This window comes from Uloborus diversus, chromosome 6, assembly GCF_026930045.1.
Source record: "Uloborus diversus isolate 005 chromosome 6, Udiv.v.3.1, whole genome shotgun sequence".
Lineage (NCBI taxonomy): Eukaryota > Metazoa > Arthropoda > Arachnida > Araneae > Uloboridae > Uloborus > Uloborus diversus.
Genome location: NC_072736.1, coordinates 52701787 through 52726725, shown reverse-complemented (window position 1 = coordinate 52726725; position 24939 = coordinate 52701787). Strand labels below are relative to the sequence as shown.

General features: G+C 31.9%; 1 protein-coding gene across 1 annotated transcript in view; it reads left to right on the top strand.

Moving 5' to 3' along the window:
- The window catches only part of LOC129224758 (lachesin-like), a 69660-nt gene extending 64974 nt beyond the window's left edge, over window positions 1-4686 (top strand). The window contains 2 exon segments of the mRNA XM_054859306.1: window positions 1574-1672; window positions 4649-4686. Of these exon segments, the coding sequence (XP_054715281.1) occupies window positions 1574-1672; window positions 4649-4686 (137 nt within the window).
- Window positions 4687-24939: the final 20253 nt, after the last annotated feature.

The following is a 24939-nucleotide window of genomic DNA, read 5'->3' as shown; positions in this document are numbered from 1 at the left end:
TGGATAGGAAAACATACAAAAAGAAACATGAAAAAGTTATAGGTCTCTTTACCTTCCCACGGATTTTATTATAAGTATTTTTGGCAGGCTTACGGAGTCAGAGGGAAAATGACCGCCCCTATTCCCGGAATTTTAGAAGCCTCTTCCTTTACTCCAAAATCAGTCAGGTTCTGTCTCCACAGCTTTTGCAGAGCAGTAGGGCCAGATCGAAGGTGATGGACTCCAGCTTTTAATTTTAGAATCCACCCCCAAAATTAGATAAAGCCGACCCTAGCGGCATGGTTTTCTTTGAAAATTATATATATATATATATATATATATATATATATATATATATATATATATATATATATATATATATATATATATATACAAGCTTCAGTTGCGGTTGATTGTTGTGAATTGCTTATGAACTCTGAATATTTATGTTCACTTATTGTTTAAAAAATTATTTTGTTTTGCGTAAGTTCAAATATTCTTTCGGTAATTCAGCATATCATTTGATGCTACCAACCCTCATGCGGGGTGAATTTAGATTTGGGGCCAATTGCCATTCATTGTGAGACCCCTGTTTGTATTTCTTTCGAGGACTTATTATCGTAGGGGTTCCTCGAAGTTGCGACATTTGCGAAACGATGAATCATTGACTGACCCCAAACGTAATTTCAGTCATCGTTTTTGGTTATTGATTTTCATTTATTTTTGTTGTGATGTCAAAGTTCATTCTGTTCAATTCAGTCTCTAACTGCAGTATATTTCTTTGTTGCATTAGGGTGAATGAAAAGTAATGTCGTTATGTTTTTAAACGAATATTTTTTGAAGATTTTGTTTTTTTATCAAAGATGTAATTATTCTCACTAATAACAACCTTTTGTCATGTAGTGCAAAAATTTTCAATCCCGCATAAATAGAAGTCGATAGGTTTTTGAACAAAATATCTGGAAATGGCATTATGGATATCGGAAAAAAAAAATAGAATGAACAAAGGGAAATTTGATGGTGCTATGTCAGATGAGTACGTTGGGTGAAGTAGGTCACCAAAGGTCATTAATCTTTAAAGGGTTAACCTTGAGCAGTGCGGTCATGCATTATTATGTTTTTATATAATAGTGGAAATATTCTCGCCACAAATTGCAACATCGGATTTTCCTTCTTTCCAATCGCTGAAACACTTTCTATGAGACAAAAACTTTAAATTTGGCTTGTATCTAAAATGCTATTTCCAGATATTTTGCTAAAAAAAAGTTGATTTTTATATTACTTTGATTGAAAATTTCCATACTAAATAGGGCAAAAGGCTGTTACAAACGAGGGTAATTATTGATCAAAATGGAAAATTAATTGAACTGTATTTGTTTGATAAAAATCACATCATTTTCCTGCCCCCCTTATATTTAGGTATTTCGAGTTCTGTTCCTCAAAAAATATTTCGCTTCATATTTTATCTCTAATCCTTCAATCTTTATTCATTGTACTTTTTTAATGATATCATTATTCCCGCGGACAGTTTATCAAAGAATATTTTTCATTCTAAACATATTTAAGATAAAACTGTATTTTTCTTCTTAAATAGGGATTGGATCGACGCCGAGACCTGACGACTCTTACTGGGACGACAAAACAGAAACAAGTTCGCAGATGATGAACTTATCAGTGGATGATCCCGTTAAAGGTAAATATAGACTCAAAGTCAAGGACAAAGATAATAAATTCAAGTTCTCTTCTTTTTAGTAAAATTTTGAAAGGTAAAAATGTCTTCTTGTATGTTACCTTAAACGGACTTTTAAAACTAGACGTCGGGAATCATTCCAATAAAAGAGTTTGGGGGGAAAATGAACCAATTTTCATTGGTAGGTGTAGTATGAGCTCATAATTAAGACTTCTAAAGCAATATAATTAAAAAGTTACATTAGAAATATTAAAAAATATTAAAGCAATGAAGATAATTATTAAGTACTGTCTTCAGCTTTTATTGTTCCAAAAAAAAAAACGGATCACTGAAGTTTTAAGTCATTGATCATGCGTCCATTATAAGAGTAAAAAAAATTAAAGAAAAGACGTAAAAATAAGTGCCTACATAAATGCATTTTTGATAAATTTATGTTCTCACAGTTTTACCGATTGGCAGTTTAGCTACGAGCGGTTGATTTATAAATCTTAAATAAATTTCACTGTGAACAGCAATTTGATCGTCTTGTATCTGTAACGCGTTACTTGTGGCTTCAGAGTGTTAAAAAAAAATCATGTTTTGGTTGATCAAGCCACATAGGTTTTTCAGACACATGTGATCAAAGCGAAAAATTCGGAAAATACAGTACATTCTTGAAATGTACAGAACAAAAGAAAATGTTTTTAGGTAAGCCACAATTGCAAGAACTGCATACAGAATACTTTTATATGCTACTGACACACTACTTACTGGAAGGTTAACTTTTGGCCGTAATAATAAAATGAATCATAATTTATCACACAGGAAAATAAACACTTTGTTTCAGTTTAGCAGTAGGAGAGCTGTAGAGATTCCAGTGATACACGCTTTCTAACAGAAAGTGGTCCCATTTACAGGAAGTTTAGAGAAGAAAACTACTATTTTGAAATCACCATGCCTATTATACATTAAAACGACTCAAAAAAGTTTAACTGAGCACATTTGTTTTTGCAAATTACTTAATGTTCTAAATGTTTTAGCCTTATATAGGCTTTTAAAAAGTGGAGCTTTATTTCTACGGTTAGGATATATTGTTGCTCTAAAAACAATTACGCCATGCAATGGACGCCTGCGCGTGCACATGTGGAAGTCGATGGCAATAAGGCAGCTGACAAACTGGCTTAAGATGCAAGGAATCTAAACAATAATGCTAAAAACCTGGTGACATTAGATGATGCAAATAATATTGCCTGCCTTTATCGACTCAAAGTGACAACCATCAAATTAGATCATCAAATTCGCAAGATAGATGCCAACAAAGAGGTCACAAAGACCATTTCCCAGATTGAGAACAGGCCACTTTGGTGGCATGAAAATAAATGCAGACAATAACTATACAGACACAATACCTATACATCTAGAAATTGGCCGGGTGAAGAAGTTGCTAAGTTTCATATTGTCAACTGCCCAGCATTAATGGCATTTCTCCAGAACATCGGAGCATACCCATTTAAGGGAGACCAATACACAGAAGAAATCGTCGCCTCAGAGCAATACTAAGATATACAGGGTGTTCCGTTTTAACCTGCAAGACCTTCATTTTCGCAACCGCTAGTCCTAGATGTATACTTCCAATTGCAAAAATGTTCAAAATCAGATGCAAAGCTAAGATATTGAAAGTTTGAAGCAAAAATATAAATGAGTCACAAAATGCAAAATTTAACTTTTTATACGGGCCCTAGGTCTCCTAACTAATACTTAGAGAAATAATCTCCACTGAAAACTATTACTGACACAAAAAACTTGACATTTGTGGGAACAAAACTCAAGGAGATATTCAAGTTTCAAGTTTTAACGGACAATACAAAAGATGAGATTGAAACTTATCGCACTTTCAGAAGAATGACAGGTCGTCAAAATAACAGGTCGGTCGTAAAACAAGGTATTCATATTTTTCATTGCTATTCAAATAAATATGTAAATGCTATGCCGTGATACGAAAAAACACTTCTCAAAACCTCGAACAATTTGAAAACCCGCACTCTATGCACACATATAATTTCAAACACTTGTTAACCGTTATATTTTCACCCAATATAGGTATTATTGACGGCGAATAAAAAATGGTGTAAGTCACAAAACGCTGCATTTTATATCTCGGTGAGTATTGCTCTTACTAATTTTTAAACTTTTTGTGTTGGAATTATTTTTTAATGGATATTATTTCCCTGAATATAAGTTAGGAGACGTGGGGTCCGTATAAAAAGTTAATTTTTTTTTGACTTATTTTTATTTTTGCTTCAAACTTTCGATATCTTAACTCTGCAGTTGATTTTGAACATTTTTGCAATTGGAAGTATACATCTAAGACTAGCGGTTGCGAAAATAAAGGTATTGCAGGTTAAAACGGAACACCCTGTATATCTAATCCCAGGAATAACACTAAGATATCCTACTGTAGCCCTGAGGCGACGACATAGTGCCGCTGAATAAAGCAGTCGCCCAAGTCACGGATACACCTCAGAGTGAAGATGGGGGATACACTCGACTTCCTTTTGGACACGACACCAACCAACCAGGAAACATCTGAGTTAATGATACACAAAAACTGTGTTATAAAAATTTTGCACCAATGTGAAAAATGATATCCTTATTCCTCATGTTTTTTCACTTTCTTTTTCAGAAGAATCAACTTCTAGTAGTACGCATGAGGGCTTCTACTTGGTCGTCATTATCGCCGTGTCCTGTCTCTTTAACACCTGGGTAGTCCTTTTCGGCACTTAGAAGTTACCTCAGACAGAATGAAAGCCGGCGAAAATAAATGTAACAAAATACAAACACAAAGCCTTACGGGATTGATGGACTGGATGGATCTCTCGATCTGCTTCGTCGTCAGTAGGGTTCCCGCGCAGGTCCCGGTCTGATGCCATTCGATGTAACCGAATCAAGAATATTCTATATATTCCGTCATGTTGTGCGCAGTATTAATTCTGTTAACAGGATTCTTCATCGTCGATGTATTTGTGATAATTAATTGAAAGGGAGATCTATATTTTTTTGGATGTCCTTTACTCAATTTCACTTGCAACGGATTTCTCTGCATTGAACGGAGCCTCTGCATTCCAAAATGGCGACGAAATTTAATTCATGTGTCAATTTCATTTCAATATTTTATGAATTTCCTTTGCGGGAATCAGTTTTTTTTTTTTGATAAAATACCATATTTTAATACGTCTGAATGATCCCTATATATTACCAATCTTCAAGCATAGGAGATATATTGGAAGTAAACGTAAATAATCAAACATGCTAAAGCGTAAAATATTCCATGGAATTCGCAGTTGTAAAATATCTGTCAGTGGATTTTAATTAAATTGCAATGCAATACCAGCATCAATATAATACTAATTAGAACCCATGGGCTCGATTTTTCTTAATAATTACGAAAATTTGAGCAACAGTTTTGAAATGCAGAGGTTTTTCATTTGTAATTTCTCAAATCTTAAGCTCAATCAATTTATAATGAGTTGCGAATGTTTTATGTTTTCTATTCATACGATACTTTTCCTTATCCTGAATCGAATTTCGTTCAATTCTTCTTTTTGATCTTTTGCTCATATTATTATCTAATAAAATGTAATAAAGTATGGTATATCACGACATGCAATAAGAACCATACTGTAGTCCAAATCTATCATATCATATAAATTGTTCGCTACAAAAGTATGAAATACATGTACTGTTAGTTGAATAATTTTAAGCCAAAGATAAGACAGCCTGAAATGCTTCTTTTACTTATTATAAGTCATTTAGATAATAAAAGTCGCCATAAGTATTTTTTGTACTGTTAAAGTTCAGCATCAGAAAAAAAAATAAATATGGAACACACATGTTCAGTTTAGTATTTAAAATCTTCCGAAAATCATTCATAGTTATTTTTCTACGATGATAAAATACTAAATTTCTTTGAAAGGATTATCACTTTTTTTAAACACATTTCATCGCTGAGTCAGATAATCTAAAGTTACTTAAATTTGTTTATACACGCTTCATGGTCAACACTCTGAGTCTCACGAAATAAAAATTTTAGAGTCCAATGTCAAAGTTATATATAGTTCGTTTTCACGCATGCGTTCAAGTTTTAATTGAGCTCAAATTCCTTAGAATTCCTCTTTTGTAAAAATAGGAAGAACGGAACAACACTATACCTGCATATATTTTTTTTCATTTAAAGCAATACTTATTAAAATGTAGTTAAAATATAATAGAAATAATAGTTTCTAAGTAAACACTACAAAAAAATGTTCTTCAATGCCGTCGTAGTTTCTGAAAGTTAAGAACAAAAGAATTCATTAAAAAAGTTTCATCGTTACCAAAGAAAAAAAGATTTATTTACAAAAAAAATATTTTTTTCACACGTCGATGCCATTAATATGGCCGATGGCTGAAATTCGAATGCGTTAAGTGTTGCCATAAACAATACTTACCATAAATTAGAAGCACATAATAACGCCTTTTGTGTAATTGATGTTTGGAGAACATGATGTATAAACATGATTATCGCCGTCGCAAGTCGCTTAAATGTGTGATAACATGAAAACATGACACGAAATGAGCGAGGGATGTCGTTTTCCTAAAATTAGCAATCAAAAAGCAAGGCTGGATTTTACATTTAACTACACATGCGCTCCAACACATCTTTTACACTTTTAAGGGAACACATGTTAACCTTGATTTTATAATTAATAAGCCTTATAATGACTGTATAAATGAAAGTTACTTATAAGTATAAAAAATAAATTAGTATTCTTTTTTTTATTTTATGAACATTTGTTTTATGCATGGCATACTTCTTTTGCTGACGTATTAGGATGCATTTTAAGTTTAAAAATAAAAAAAATAATAATGCAATTTTTAACTTTACTGATCATTTACATACATAAAGATTTTAAAACGTGCGACTAATTACACAACATTATCCAATAACTGTGACTCTCTTTCTTTCATTTATGACATTTTAAATTCACTAACATTATTTTGAATGCTCTGAAGATTTCAATTATTGACCAGAAGCTTAATAAGATTCACAATCAAACTGATTGAATATCGGATGTTCTTAAAGTATTTTTTATTGAATTTCAAATAGTGAAAATAATAAGTAATAAACCTATTAAAATGAACTAATTATATTTAGCAAGACGCATATATTGCAAGGACCATATACAAAAATGTCTACGTTAATATTTTTACGATTGTTTTTAAAAACAAGAAAGGTTTTTGAAAAAATAAATTCAATTGACGAAGACTCCATACAAAATGCGGGTTTTGTTGATACGAAAGCGTTTCTTTTATATTTATTCAAGTATTATAAAATGAATGGCAACTTTGGTATAGTATTTAAAATAAGCATATTTAAATATATGAATGTGCTTTATGATGTCTTGAAAATGATACTTCTAATGCTTCATAAAATCTATTTGAACAATTGGAAAATAATCTATTATCGGAAATACATGAATGCAAGAACTTCTGAGAGCCTTTATGAAAATGGTGGCTACAAAAGGGCTTTTTCCAGAAGTAAAGTCGAATCTTTTCTGTATCTGCATAAAATATTCGAATTTCATTGAAAGATGTTTACATTATCAAAGGGTTGGAAGAAAGCAATATGACAAAAAACGTTTATCTAAAGTATGTATTAAAAGTAATTCGCTGAAAGTGTCAATATATATTCTATGTAAGAGCTACGTATTTCTCAAAGAATTTTCTGAAAGAAATCATTCAACTCTTTAATTTCCAAATGAACCTTTTTCTGAAAATCTATTTAAGAAACAATTATGAAAATTTTTCTGTACCTTAAGTAGACTCTTTTCCCGATACTGAAGTAAAATTAGACAGAAAGAAAGCTTAGTTTTTGTCTTAAAAATTGTAATGTATAAGATTCTTTTTTTTAATGCCATTTTACAACACGAAATCAATAAAAAATATTTTTTGAATATGAGAAAAAATGTACTTGCAAATGTGTATGCAATTAGATGTATGGAATAGGTGGTAAAAATTTCAAAGTCTAACACAATTTAGTTTCTGATGAGAAAAAGGAACATTTAGTTTCAAAAATACCATTTCGAGATACTGAAGTTTAAGGGGGAAAATCATACCTCATCAAAATAGGTTTACATTTTTTAAAGTTTGTTTTAACTTACTTCTTATATGATCACCATCAAGAAGTGTGTATAATCAAAAGGGTATTGAAATGGAGTTTCAAAATATATGAAAATAAAAAAATCGAATTTTTGGAAGTATTTAGGGTATTTACAGTCTGATACGTTTTTAAACTAAGGAGAATAGTATTATAACGAAGAAAACTAAGAACTTACAATTATAAAATGTGTTCTATATGCTTATTTATTTCTTTCATTCTTCACCTCAGTCAGTTTAACTTTTTTCATTTAATGGGAAATTTAATATTTAATGCTATAAAATTTATTACTGCTAAGGATTTTATTACTTTAAGAAAACAATTTAGGAAAAAAAATTCTTTTTTTATATCGTCTCTTTTTATTAGATAGGAATTTTAAGAGTTTAATTTTTTACATCATATTTTTATTGCGAAAATTTTTGCTTTTTAACTGATGTAGTTATGTTTCATAATATTTATTCGTTTATTATTTTTATTTGAAAAAGAAAAGAAAAACGTTCTATGAATAATAAAATAATAAGTAAATTGCTATTTCAAAATTATATTTTTGAGGCAGTGCCATTCGTTTTCTCCTAAAGCAGTGACAAAAAGAAGGGAAAGCTAGATTTTCAATATTTTTTGAAAAATAAATAAAAGACAATTTGTTTTTATCACTTCCCCCCACAAATACTAATGTCCATTGTTATTCTAGTGTAAAGTAATAACATTTTCATTGCTGATAATAAATTATAGTGAATAAATATTTTTAAATTAATATTACTTCACTGCGATTCATTAGAATAAATACTTGGTTTTCGATCTGTTGCCAAACTAATTTGTGTTCTGAGTTTTTATTCCAAAAACAATGTATTTAGTACCGCTATTTTAAAACCTAGTCCAGTTATAAGCAATTTGAAACAACGAGGAAGTTCTGCAGAATTTTCTACTAAAAAAAATACTGCTTATGTATTTTCATGACCATCTTTATTTTCTGTGACTTTTTTAAAATCTACATAAGAATTTACAAAATTTTTCATCTTTTGTTAAAATTTCTTTTTCCTAAGTGAGAGGCAATACAAAAAACATACGTTTTTTTTTCCAGAGCCTAAAATTATTGAAAAAAATAAAATGAAATACATGTAGTATTTGAAACTCTTATTTTAAATTCAGGTTTTACGTAATATAATCCGTAAAAAATGATTACATAATACGAACTAACTGAAAATGCAATAGATCACGATCTTTGTACAGTATCTATATTTTATTAAACTTCCCACTTTCTATATAATTTTAGACAATTTGCATAAATTCCAAAACCATGATATTAAAAATATACTTCATAATGCTATATTAAAAATATTCAGAAATTTCATTTCTGTATGATCGCCTTTTGTTGGTGACGTATTGCTTTAAGTTTTGAAAGCATAAGTAACGATGTCCTCTTATTTTAAAATATTCCCCCCCCCTCCCCATTTACTTCTTTCTGCTTAATAAAAACTGTTGCAACTGAACGAGAGAATGTATTGTGGTTTTGTCTTTGAAGATGCGATTTTGAGAACCGTTTTAAACGAAATTTAATGATAAAATAAAATCCAGCCTTGCTTTCTGAATAAAGACCTTACACGCACCCACGCTCTTGTGCTAGTTTGAAATCTTCAAACATTAAAGTGCTTGCGTAACAGCAGCAAGAAAGTTACTTTCTTCTGCAACTAAGACGAAGCAATCAAAATCGCATCTTCCTTGAGTACGATTTTTTATTTATTTATGTCCTACCGACTGAATAACGGAGGATCTTGCAGCAGAAGACTACGTTCCAAACAAAACGCAAGAAAATATTTTGCACTGTAAATAATATGTTGTGTTAAAATAAACTATTTGATAGTATTTGAGCTTGGCGTAATCATCAAGTCACTATGAAAACATGTATAGTAATTTATTAGTTTATTTATTTTGTGTCATATGTTATGTATTATGTCAGGTGACTAGTAATATTATTAACAATTTACATTTAAAGACGTCTGATTGGTTTTAATTGCAGAGTTAGAAAAAATGTATTTTGATTGAAAAATAATAACATGAAAAGCATAACATTCCAAATACTCCATATGTATGCAAATCTAGCTCAAAAGCACCAACACGACTTCTTCTTTCTGAATGCTGATTTTGTCTTTTTTTACATAATACGGATTGCGTTGAGATTTTAACCCTCTGAAGACAATGGTCACAATTTTTACATTTAATACAAATTTTTTCGTAGATTATAATATTATTTTCACATTTTAAAAGACATAATAATCACCAGTTGGATCAAAATATCACGTTCATAGTAAGTTGTTGAACGTGACGTCAGGTGCTTCCGAACATAATTCTAAACATAATTTGATAATTAAGAACGTTAACTAAAATATTTCGAAAAAACTTAAATCAAGTTTTTGACCGAAATTTTATTTTACATTTTAAGTAGATTCAAGCGGTAAACTGTATCAGCACCATTTTTGCACTAGGGTGCTTAAATACCGTCATTAATTCAAGACTTCGACGCAAGAAACCGACCGTTTCTTTTCTTATGGTTTTGGCAATGCCTTAAAATACATGAAGATAAAGTCTTGCCTTCTGTATAAGAATAAGACACCTCCAATTAATATTAAACAAGACATTAAAGAAAAGGACTAAGCCTTGGGAGAAAGCGAAGAAAAAAAATAGCATTTTTTTTCGAAACTAAAATGTTATTTACCACAAGATCTGTAATGTTTTCTCAGTGGAACCAAATATTATTTCAGTTATTTTTAACGATTCAAAATCTTTCCAATCCATATGTATTTGAAAAGAAAACGGAGCAGCTCAAATATGTAACAAATAATTACAACAAGGTAAAGTTTCTTACTGAAATAAAATTGAAATTGGTCTCGTTGTGGTACATTCTTACATAAAAAACAGGAAGACAAAACCTTAAAAATAATTTAAAAAAAAATTTTTTTTTCAATTCCTAAAAGTTTAAAACAAGTGGAGATGTTCCTTTCCAACTCCGAAGTCTTCAATTGCAGTCAGCGTCAGTCGAAAACGTTTAATGGGAAGTCTCAAATCAAAAGGCGTATTACAAACTTCAAAAAATCTATGAGTCTACTTTTTATATTGTTTTTTACGAATGGATCGCTTATGGATCTTTAGAGGGTTATATAATATTCCAAACCACATCATCTGTATAATGCATGTTGACTAATTGTCATGTAAAGATAAATGTTTTCTGTTGTACTTACTACAAATTTCGGAAAGATGGCAATGGTGTTTTTCATTCTCATTTTATGTCCTTTTTGTTGGTATCATAACTAATTTTAAAATCAATCGTGTAATTTACAATGGATTTTTACTCATTGTTAAACAAATCATAACAATAAATACATAACAGATTTAATAAGACTATTCAAAAGAATTTCTCTAGAATTTACATGTGAAGAACTATTTGAGCGGATCCAAACTGATGTTTGTAAACAAACTCAAAATGCGTCATGTTTTGACAGCTTTTATGTATTTCGTAATGCCTACTGTAAATATACCCCTTCTACAATAGAAATTTTCATTTATTACATCTCTAATGGATAACTTTTCTTGATCGTTGGTGAAATTTCTATCTGAAAATGATACATGACTATAAATGTTATATTTTTTTGAAGAAAAGATGTTACAATCGTGTAGAAAATAAACGGTATTATGGATTGGAGCATGTGTTGAAATTTCTTTTTCACTCATTAAAAGGTTTTTAAAAACAACAGATAAATCGTTTACTTCAAAAGTCAGTCAAGCACCGAAATTTCTATATTCAGCAGAAAAAATTGCATTATCGTAATATAGATTGTTTACTACCGACTGCAGCGCGTTTTACAAGAAGGAATTTATAGAAAGGGTTTCAGTTTGAAACACTGTAATCTTTATGGGACAATTTTAATATAACGGTAAAAATGCTTTCACTAAGTATCCGAACTTGGTGCTTGACTGCTTTCATAAATAAACTGTTCAATCTCAAATTGAAGGTTCAACAAAGAGAGACCGGCACTTTTTGTTGGTTTTGTATTGTACATTGAAATATATGGGAAAATAATTGTCATTAATTTTATACAAGAACGAAACACCGCGGACCGAGATTCGGTAAGATACATTCTCAAGAACGTCTGCATAACAGTTAAGCTAGATTCATTCTATGTAAAACTTGTGGTAACCGCACGACTTTGCCCGTAGTAGAAAATTAAAAGGTCATTTGATTCCTCTGCATATTTACAAATAATGGATGATGAATTTCTCTCCAATTTCCTATATTCATTTGCTCGTCCATGTTATGGTAATTGACTCTTCCACGTTATGATAATTTCCACGGTAAAATGTTCTTAAAATTGGAACAAAAATAGTACAAAATTAAATTTTTGAAAAATGGCTTCGATGAGCAGCCATTTTTCAAAAATCCCTGTGCTACTAACTAATTTTATGCCAAGTTTCATGAAAATCGACAGAACAGTCTATGCACTATGCGCGTAACAGACATCCAGACAGAGATCCAGAGACGCAGACTTTAAGCTTTATTATTAGTAAAGATTTCAGAACAACTAAAGTAAGATAGGGTAAAGTGGTCATAGGTTAGTCTTAAAATATATCTTTCATCTAAAACCATTTCTTTATTTTTAATGTGGTAGATTTCAGTTAAATATTAATTTAACTAAACATTTACTTATTTTAAGGTAAACTGGATTAAGTAAAACTGAGCTGAATGTGATATTTATCAATTGAATTATTACGAAATTTTAATGCTTTAATACATAAAATATGCCTAACATTTCTTCTGAAACCAGTTTTGAATTTATTCCAAAAAATTAATTTATTCCTCCCCCCCCCTATAAAAAGTGGAATATTATATTCTATAAAAAGTGGAAGCTTAGAACTTGGAATATGTTTAAAGCTAAGACATAATTATGTGTGCACATTTAATTAACAAAAAGATAATATTTCTTTTTATTTTGGAGTGAAAAGGGAAATTTATATTTGCTCGAAGTGATTTTATTTTTATAGCACTAGCAGAGCCGTAAGAGTACAGCTAGTTATTTCCTAAAATATTTGTACTTAGTGCAAATGGTGCGTATATAGAACCGCTAGAAAAGTATTTGTTTGAGAAAAGAAAACAAAAACATCTAATTGCTTTCATTGTTCGTATTTCAATTATTTTCATTTTATTTCTGGTCAATGCAATTTACAATTACATTATTTTTAATTTTTTGTTATGTCAGTCAATAAAAGTCTTATTTTTGTATTGTTTTTTCTCATTCACTTACCTTTTTTCCTTTTAATCAATTTGAAAAAAAAAAATTGATTGCTAAATACACTAATGAATCAGTTTTTTTTAAATGCACTCTTTCTTTTTACTATTTTGGTTACAGCTTTTTCAGCACCCACTTGGGGGGGGGTGCCCACAAAGGGCACAACCCTTTGATGACGAGAATTGCAATTGTTTTTACTGTAACCTTTATTAAAATAAAATATAAATAAGGACATAAATTTCAAGACGATAAATTTTGGAATGATTAGCTACATTCTTTTCTGATAATAAAACAGCGTATTATGTTTATCTGCCATTTTTGACTGCGTTAAAAGTGTTTCTGTTGCTCTTAAAAATGAAATTATTTATATAGTATACGTTCTTTGTCTTGAATATTTAATACGACAGATGTAGAACTATATATCTTTTTTTATAATACTTGTTTAAAAAAAATACATTCATCCCGCCGAAACCTCGCTATACTCGTAAATTTGGCACACCTCGTTTTTCCTTCTTTACTTATTCTAATCAATGGACTCGTTTTTGAAATAAATTTTAGATACCACATTTCCGCGCTAGGACTATGGCTGTAAATTAATAATTTAAAATATTACATTATAGTAACTTCTACTTTTAAAAAAATCTAATGATTCCTTAGGTTTAGATTGTACAAAAACGCTTTACCCTACTTTTAAACTTTCACAACTATACTTGTTTATTTTATGATACTATTCTATATCTTTCGAGAATGTAATAACATTTCCAGAAATTCACTCAATACATAATTTTATTTTCTTTCCTTTGCGTTGCGAGAGTTCCCAGACTAGTCGATTGATCAAAAATAACGTTAGTGCACTAGTATTCTACAATTACACCTATCGATTTGCATACGAAGGCTTTGAAGTTGATCCAAGCAGTCCCTACATTTTATATAATGATAAATGCAATGCTGCGGGAAAATGTTGCAAATAAAAGTTTTTTTCGTTCGTTTCTCTGAAAATGGGTAGAAAATAACGCCTCATTTGCATTTTTGAATAATTTTGATGAGATCTAAGAAAATTTGAAAAATATTAGAAATGTACCTTCCGTTTTTGATATTGTTTCTGCCACCTGATTGGACTTGTCTGACGAATTTATGATTTTCAGTCAGCTGTGTGTCTTTGCCCTACATTTTAAAGCCACACACACACGTATGTGAATGAATGGTTGCTCACAAACTTTAAATGATATAACGCTGCCACTTTATGAAAATTTTGACATCAAACTCAGATTGTTAATCATAAAAAGACAGTTGTTAGGGATAGGTACAATAAAGAAATATATTTTCTGCTTGCGCTGCAAGACAAAAAAGAAAAAAAAAACTCAAAATACTTCTTTTACCAATCTTGATGATTCTTATGCAAAATGATCCCTGAATCCGAACTAAACCACCTTTTTCGCCCTGTACCCTCCACGTTTTGGAGCTAGCTCTCATATTTTTTTCCAGTCTTCAGAAATTTCGTAGGCAATATTTGGAGAGGAAGGGAGCTTTATATTAAGCATTAACTTTCTTCTGAGGGGGTAGAGAGATGAGAGACAATTTAAAAGCATCTGTAATAGTTATCATGGATGTAACCCCTCCCCTTAAATAAAAGATGTCCCAAAATTAACGCAAGATTTGAATGTGCCGCAATTTTTGCAGTAAATTGTTGTTAACCATGAAAAAAGACCAATTCGACAGCTGAGAATTTAGGGTTTTGAAACTGGAGCGCGATACGATACACACAATAATGCGTTTTTACTATTGAACAAATATTTCAAAAATAATAAAAGTTGAGGCTGGCCAAGCAGTAACTGTTATTGGCGCTCGATATCGGTAATGCACGGGTGGTTGTGGGCTTGTTGACATAGGACTTTGACTTCAAACAATGACATGAGAAGAAATCTAATGATGCTAAATCACACTATGTAGGGTGCCAATTCTGATCACCGAAACGCAGAATACACGACCAGGAAGTGCTTCATGCAGTAATTGAATTGTTTCACTGGCTGAATGGTAGCATAAAGCCCTCCATTTTTACTAAACTTAAACTCTCAGCTGTCAAATTGTTCTTTTTTCACGGCTGCCACACTGTCAAAACTACGGGTGCCTTTGACTAACTATTTGGCTCCCTGGGGTGAAATAGAGGCTAGGAATTGTGAACAAGGTGAATGACGCTAATAAATGTGAAAACGGACCTCCTAAATGCATGGGTGAAACGCTGGCGCATGCGCTCTCCGCTCTGACATCATTCAACCACAATCAATGGCAGACGCAAGAATAAGTACGCACATGCACTTTCCCATTGAATGCAGTTCGAAATTGGATTAAAACTCATAAGTTCTCTCTTCAAAGTTTCGCGTAAGTACAGGCATTTGATCATAGTGTAGCTTTTAAGGCTTTCGAGCATATTTAAAATTGTTTCAAAGGTACGTTGATTCTTCAGTTAGCCGTTATGTACATTTGCTATTTCTATCATGCATAAATTTTACCTAAAAATAGCTATCAGCACCGGATAAGTAATATTTAATAATCAAAACGCTTAAATTAGATGATATTTGAAAAGTTATTTCAACTATTAATTTTGATTATGTGGTTTTACTTGCTTGTATTGTCAACAATCTTGTGGATTTTTAACTAAGAGATTTATTGTTAGCAATGTGATGCACTCAGCAAGTGAACGGAAACTCTAATTACGATGATGCAAATAACAAAAACATAAAAGCACGAAAAAAAAAAGGAAAGCGGATTGAGAAAAAGAAATTTCTTCTCCGTCTCGATTTTTTTTTATTTATTATCTCGTGTCTAAGTTAACTAGCTTTCCTCGGCGTTATTGCTTAGAGCGAATGACTGAGCTTTTTTCGTCACTCTAGTAATAGTAAGAATGAATAACTCGTTAGAATTTGTTTTGGCTTTTAATTTATCGAAAGACTTGTGCTCTTTTATATTCTATACGGATATTCAAATGTCGAATCATATATACGTACGTACTAATATGGTGCTCTTGATTAAAATTTCGAACGTGATGAAACGATTTTATTTTTCCATGATTGCAATATGTAATTGAATATTTATTGTTCGTGTAAATGATTTACAAAGAGTACCTACACTCTTCATTTTCGGTACGATCGTGCTGCAGTAAATGTCAATAACATATTAAAATTACTGAGCAATCCAAGTGGATGTACGAAAATTAGTGCACGGCAGAAAAATTTAAGTCATGAACACTTCTAAACTATGTTCGAAAGTTGAAATGTGATCAAATGCCATAAAGTACAAGTTTTAATCATTTTCAGAACTATTCAATGTGGAAAATGTACCAAGACTTAGTTTTTTATAACTCAAAATAATAAATAATAACGTATACAATTGTTTACGGAAATGCACACAAAACCGAAGGGGGGGGGGAGGCTCAGCAACAGGAAACAGAGGGTGCCAATGTTCTGCCATAGGGTTCCGTTTTTCACCGCGGTGCACGCTGGGTGAAGGTTGCCGGTTTTTCGCCCGTGTTAAATGTGCAATTTCGGCGCCGTAAAGAGTGCCGCTGGTGAACAAACTTTTCACCCTTGAAAAGTGCCGAATGCAACCTGTAGTTTTAACAGTGCAGCATTTTATTGCAAATGATGGCAAATTCAAATTTTGCGTTAATTTTGGGACACCTATTTTTTAAAAATATATAAAACACGATTTGTTTGCACACCTTTGAGTTACCATTTTACTTGAATAACCACTTAAAATTAGAGAAATATATTCTGAAAAATGCATATGAATTAAACATCTAATGAAGAAACATATATGCCTTGAAGTGAAACGTTATTTTACTTTATGACAATTTGAAAAAGTATTAGTACTTACAAAGCGTGAAAATTCTGTGTTTATGGTAACACATTGCACTAAGAATTGTCAAAAAGGATAGTTTACAATATTATGTATGAAGTTAAAGACATCAGTTGTGTTTCCTCGTTTCCTTTTTTTTCCCAACTTGAACTCAACTTTTATGATCGTCGACATTCTTATTCTTCTGATTTGCATTCGATGACTTCAAAGCTAAATGAGTCATAACTGTAACCTTACTCCCGAATGGCGAATAAAAACAAGACTCCTAAGCGCATGCTGATTTAGGGAACTCATTTAAAACGCACAACACGTTCCACCAGCTCTATTTTATTACTCTGTCCTGGTGGGAACTTTTAAAAACGCACGTGGTTATCATATAGAAGTGTCGGCAATGCTATCGCGCTTCAACATTCACAACATTTTCAATTTCTTTGCACTTACTTATTTATCCACCCTTTGGAGATAATATTTTTAAGTTTTTTCTTTTCATTGAAATTGCTATTACGGCAACATTTCGCACCACGTCTAAAAAAATGACGCGACTGCAACTCAGAAAAATAGCATTGGAGAAAGTCAACGTTAAATGCAGTACTACTATGGGCTGATTTGATCTCAAATGCTACAATATGTGCAATATGTTTGCTGATCTTGGTAAATGGTTGATTTTTGCATGATTAATGTGTTGCACTTAAGTTCAAAAAGTTTTCTTTTTAATTGCGAAATTTTAATGAGATCAATATTGCTTTTATCTTACATAATAGAAAATTGCCCGTCAAGATATGACGGATGAAAATTGCTTCTACATTTGAACGAAGCAATTACTTGTTTGGTGATAATATGATTCTTGAAATTTTAACCCCAAGTCCAGTAGATAGCGTTCATTGTTGACCACTTCTTCGATTCGTCATGCCCCTGAAATGACACAATCTTACGAGTAAAACAGTTAAACTACTGGATCCAGTTACGCCTTGATACAACAAAGCCTTTCCTTGCATTTTGAACGTCACCAAAACAAATGATCAAATTATCAGGCAGTGCCACGAGCTTCATTGTTGATGACGTCAAGATCGTTGATAATTGGCTATTATATACATGAGGATTTCACCACGCAATAAAGTCACAGTAATTCAGAGTTTTATTGAGCCAGTCCCGTAACTTTGCACTACCTCATAGTTTTCACTTTATTTAATTAAAAAAAAACATACTACACAGGATGCGGAGAAAGTTCCCACAATTTTATTAGGTATTTCAATAGGCTGTAACTAACACATAATTCAACAAATCAACAAGTTAAAGCAATAAAAACTCTTTATTGAAACACTAATAATAACATTAAACAAAAAAAAATATTACAATTGTTCAAAATTGGCTTCTTAGGCTTCAATACATTTACGGAGCCGCAGTCTGAAATTGCCAACGATGCTCGCGCACGCATTTACCGTTATCTCATTGCAGGCATTTTGCAATGGTTGGACGACCACTCCGTGGACGGTCGGCAGTCCCTCCAGTCTCTTTGTAGCGTTTCACAGCATCATAGACTGTTTTACTCTTGAATCCAGTCGTTCGAATAATATCGGCTGTTTTCATTTTCTTCTTGTGTAATTCAACGAGAGTAAGACGCACATTTTCACTATTCATTATTCTCTAACTCAATGAACTAACAAAGAACAAATGATTAAACCTCAAATACTTTTAATGCCAATAAACAATATGTGCCAAATAAATCGCCAACATACGATTTTAACGCCAAAAAAAAAAAAAAAAAAAACCCGTTTTAAACAAAATTGTGGGAACTTTCTCCGCACCCTGTAAGTCCATACTTTAATGAGTCGTTCTCACGGGCTAGGTCATAAAATAAGATTTCCACCCTTTTTGACTTTAAAATATACTATAATATAAACTAGTTTGCTGTGGCTATTAGAAAACTGTATTCTACATCCATCTTCTAAGTTGTTGTATTTAAAGTATGATCGCTCATGTAACCAACAGGGGTGGAAAAACTCGCTTAAAAGACCATCAGATTATGACGTTTGGAGGGAAAAAAAACTTCGAAAAAAGCAACGCTTTCATTTAATTGAAAGTAGAAATATTTCTCTTAATCTGTTAATCATATACTCAAAAAAATATTCCTAAATAAAATATGAAAAGAAAATAAATAACATCCATAGGTCGTGTAAAAAATACAATTTCGGAAAAAAGGCAGTTTTTTTTGACAAAGTGGGGAAAACTCATTATACCCTTTGTGAAAGGGGAAACTGCTTGTTATTGATTTAAGTCGAGGAATGTATTTGGAATAGATCTAAATTCCTTAATACTCCTATTTTAGTTTAGCAAGAAACTGCAACCTTAGATACCGTAAAGTGGGGCTTCTTGGACTTTACTTCCTACTTTTTTGCGAATTTTACACTGAATGCTTTGTTAAACCCATAACTTGAACTGATAACCTTGTTTTTTCCACGTTTCAGACGTTCTGCTACTATCTAATTCCTTTTTTAAACAACAATTTTAACTCTTCATATTTTTTTTTCTATTTTTAAAAATTGAGTTCAAGTAGCCACGCGCTGGGGCTACTTGGTCCCACTCAGCAAATCCATTAGAAAAAGCTGTAAAACAGGTGGTGGTATCAAGAAGGACTAATAATTTTGAAAAATAAACTCAAAAAGTACATTTTAGTTAGCAAAATATTCATATAAATTGCAAATTATTAATATAAAATAATATAAAATCAACGTATACATAAAAAAAACATATTTTAGGCAAACATAATTTTTCAAATAGAAACATAATCTAACTACAGCTAAAAGCAATTGAAAGTTTAATTTTGTAAGCATTAGAAAGAATGAAAACCCCTCATATTTATGGCTTGGGTGGATTTTTTTCTCTCTGATATTATTTAATACTACCTGCTCTTCCCAGCAACTAAATACTACAGGATTCCCAGGCTTGTTTTGTGAACGATCGTTTAATTTCCTTTTTAGAGTTGATATCCTTAAGTCAAAATGGTATGATGCCACTCTCTAAGACTCTGGAATTAGTTGAATCTGGACGCAAGGGGTTCTCGTTTACTTTAACACACTTTTTATCCCCAGATCTGCAAAAAAAAAAAAAAAAAAAAAAAATGGGTATAAATAGAAACTAACCTTTTTATTTTAAAAGATTACAAACCTTACTTAACATAATTTAGTGATGAAATGTGTTTTGTGGCTGTTTGAACGCTGGGTTCAAGTAGCCCCATTTTAAGGCAACCAGTGCACTTTTGCTAACTTATAGTAGTTTCTGTGTTAGATATATAGCTGTAACCTTAAAACACTTATTTTATTAACAAATAGAATGCAAACATAAAACTTTCTTGACCTTGATGATATCAGACGTTTCCATGAATTTACATATGAATGTTTGCAGACACAAAAAACAACTGTTTAGACAACTAGCAATCATAATAATATAGCAAAAGTGCTAGTAACTCTCTTCGAAATAAGTTTAGAAGATTTGGATTTATTATTTTTTTAATGCAGAAAAACAGGACTTTTGAACGATGAATAATGCTACTGCGTTCAAGTATTTTTATTGCTCTTATATTTGGGAAATTATTTTAAACGTTCGTCTGAAATTGAATTAGAGAAAAGAATTACGCAGCTAACTTTTTCGAACGGGTCTATAAAATTTCCCCGTCTAGTACAAAAGAACTAAAATTTTCAGCGAAATATGTCGTGTAGTTTTGACACATGTATTTGCTGATTTATTTTTATTCATACAAACTTACAGGAATACGCATAAGTTGATTGTTTACTCAAGAGGTTTTTTGTTTAGTATATATCAAAGGGGTAATACCAGGAAAAGAAGGTATATATAATGGTTATTTGAGACAACTTAAAATTTATACTATGTAAACTAAACATTTCCTTTCTTAAACTGAGATATTAACTCACAGTAAATACAATGTTAAAATATCAGGAAACGTTTATGGTGAATATTAGAGTAAAATGGAGTGTTTACAGTAAAGCAAAAAATTACACTAATTTATGCCGAAAAAGAAATAAACGTTTGCAGCACCAATTGATATACCACTTGAATTATAGCGCAAAGTTGATAACACCGTATTTCCTCTCTCTCCATGTGGCATGACTGGAATGGTGGTCAGTAACGTTGCCCGCCAATGCGAAGGTCTCGAGTTCGAACCTCTAGCTCGCAGTTTGCCTTTTTTACACCTTCGTTTACTCTACTGTAAAGTGATGCAGTAAAATAGGATTTTACGGTGATAGACCGGCAAAATGGATGCCAGTAATTTTTACCGTAAAATTTCAAGATATTTTTAAACAGTGTAACAGTAAAAAATCACTACCGCATTTGAGTTTTTCCAGACATACATAAGAAAAGTTTTTGTTACGGCATTTTTTGTTAGTATTAGCATTCAAAAATTATCAAAGTGGTCAACGGTGCATTTGCTATTATGCTTAAATGTGTGTTCATGAAAAATGGAAATTGTTATCTTGTTAAAATTACTGATATGTACAAGCCAAAGAATGCATAAAAGTATAAACATACCTAAGGCGTAACTTATTATCAGATTACGTATGTAAGCACAGAAAATAGGAAACACGGAGTATTTACGGATTGTGAGAATAATTTGAACAATAGCGCAAAATGTTTACAATTCGAAAGAATGAATGCAAGGAGAATTGAATTCTTCCTGATTTCAGAATTATTTTACTGATGAATTTCCTTTTCTTCTCAATCTAATCTTATTTCCAAAGGCATTTCTATGGTGAAAATACCTTAGGAATCCTAAGAAAAGTCAAATGTATATTCAAGGAACAAGCATACCGGGATCTAAAGAAAGGCCTTCTACGAAATTTAATCAGAAAAGATCTTTTGTTAACGGAATGTGGAAAAAAAATTGAATCTATAAAATTCAATAGATTTTACAGAGAAGAGAAAGTGGATGATACAGAATCTCAGAAGAAAATTTCAATTAGATAAATACTATGCTACTTAAAATACAGACTTAATAGATATGAAAATCATAATTTTTAAAGAAAATGTTTTCTTTTCATGCAGTAATTCTATCAAAAAAAAGCATTTTTATTTCAAAATTACATGAGACATTTTCGTTAAATCAATTATGTTGAAGGAAGGCCAAACACATTCCCTTCATATAGCAGCCATGATATCATTGAAATTAAGTTATTTTGCAAACGCTGTTTTATATCATGAACACGTATTCAACGCTCCAGATTTTGTTAAAAAAAATTTAACTGCGATTCTGATTGATATGAGGAAATTGTGAGAAAGATAACAGAAGTATTTTTATGTCATTAAAATTACTATTAGTTAACAGTTTAACGTAACTCGCGTATAGGTCGATCTCGCGTATAAGTCGACCCCCTCTTTTTCAGAGAAAAAATCCAGAAAAAATCTAAAATCCGCGTATAAGTCGACGCCCATACTTTCCAAAAACATCGCGAATTATTTTCAAAGAAATTTCAAAATAATGAACACATTTATTTACAAATAAAATAGGAATTAAATAGGAAAACATTTCTAAAATCGGCGGCTGCGGAATCGTCAATGATATCAGAGTTTGAATCGCTGTCGGCACTAAGAAAACAGGAGGCAGAAGTGCGCACGTGCCGTGGGCCACGCACGTGCTTTGAAAAGATATGATTAAGCAAGTATGTGGTCACTCTTAAAACAAAAAGTATAGCAGTTAATTATTTGAATGGCGTGACAGTTGACGATAAATATTTTCATACGTTTCACGATATTTGTTAATTGCTAATTTGATCCTTAATAAAGAGGAATAAAATTATCTTTATTTATGTGTATTATTTAGGTTGTTTTAGTTATTATTTTTGAATAAGTTTACTTTTTCACACGATCAACTTATCAGCAACTACCTGTAACCGTACATCAGCATTTCTCGTAGCTTCCCAGCTCTCGTTGATCGGAAAAAAATTTTCAGAAAATTTGACCCGCGTATAAGTCGACCCCCCCCCCTTCCTATGATCTCATTTTTTGGACAAAATTTTTCGACTTATACGCGAGTATATACTGTATCCAAGTCTGGAAGAGTTTGCGCGCAACTGGATCCGCACTTGCTCGTCTTCTTTTTATCATGAAAACATTCAAAACTTGCTAATCTGGTGGAGAAAATGGGAATAAAAGAAATAACACAATGTAGAATAATGCTGCGCATGAAAATATATATTTTTGTCGATGTAATAAATTGCAATAATCTCGTTTGTACTTAACCTGCCATCGTTGTTTCGAATATGATTGGATGGAATGAAGGACAATTTTAGCAATAAAGTCAAAAGTAGGCACTTAAGAACATAAACAAATTATTAAATAAAAAGAAAAAAATCGACTGCGTAAAAGTCAAAAAAAAGAAAAAGAAAAATGTATAAGCTCAGTAGTTTAAAATGTTATTAAGTACTACTGAAAAACTACACCGTTGAAATAGTTTTAAAACCGTTAACAGATAAGACAAATCATATATTCAAAAGCAGAATAGAAGGATCAACATTCGAGGCCCATTCAAACTTTACGTGATTCCTTGAATCAGAAAGGAATGGGCCCCGACTGTTGATCCTTCTATTCTACTTTTGAATATATGATTTGTCTTATTTGTGTACGGTTTTAAAACTATTTCAACGATGTAGTTCTTCAGTAGTACTTAATAACATTCTAAACTACTGGGCTTATACATTTTTCTTTTTAGTTTTTTTGGTTTTTACGCAGTCGGGTTTTTTGTTTTTATTTAATAATTTTTTATTTTACACTTTTTAGTTAATTTTCATTGACTTAGTTATTATGGTTATGAGACCGTATATTTCGCAATCTTGTCATTTCATTGAGAGAGTTTGTTCGTATCGTGAGGTTTATTTTAGTAACTTGCGGTGGTCTAGACTACTGATAATTAGTCCCTCTAGGGACCTAACGCGGCTTAAAGCTAGCTACATGTGCTTCACCTTAGGCAAAAATGTGCGAACTTAAGTCAACCACGGCACAGCTATATACAAGGTGACCCAGCGGGTAATGTTTGAAACAAATGAAAAAATAAAAACAAACAAGAGACATGAGAAGAATTTAATGACATATTGAAAGGACATATTTGGCTGTTAATGATATAGAGGTTCGAAGTGACCGCCATCTTTAACAAGGACAGCAGTTAGGTGGTTCTGCAGATCGGGTCTTATCGGCAGCGAAAAACCGTCTGTGCCCACAGTAGCGGTGACTGTAGCCATAGCTTTTTATCGTCTTCCACCGATCCAGTACGTTTGAACTTGGCATACAGTCTACAGGGAAGAGGATTGAAACACATTTTTCAGAACAAACATGGAAGCAAAAAGGAAAACATTTGTACCGTCAAACGCACGAAATGACTCACTTTTCCATGGTCCTTTTGTTTGGCCAATTCTTGTTGTGAAACTTCTCCTGCCATGCTCGTTGAACTGCCTTCACATTTTCACCGCATCTGGCCATTTGTAGCACAATAAATACGCGAACTTCTATCGAATATTTTTGTTCAATTTTGCTAACGAGAATCACACGCTAAAGCGCACCGCATACTGAAGGAACATCACATTTACAATTGCCAACTCAACGGAGCATGCGCACCAAGTTTGGCTTCACTCACTTGCACCTAGCGCCATCTATTGGACTTTGTTTCAAACATTACCCGCTGGGCCACCCGGTAAACAGCCTGTATAACTCATGATGACGCAAAATCGGAAACGTCGTCAGTCGATTTTTTTTCTTTTGGTGCTAAATTGCACAAGTATATTTTGATGAGGATTACAATCTGTGTGCCTTCCTCCCTTATGCATTGATATATATTTTTATTACACATATAAACAACACTGAAAGAATTTAGACCACAAAGAAAGGAAAGTCCAACTAGAGCGAGGGTGGGAGTCGAACCCACCGCCTCAAGTGTGGCAATATCAAGCAGTCCCTCA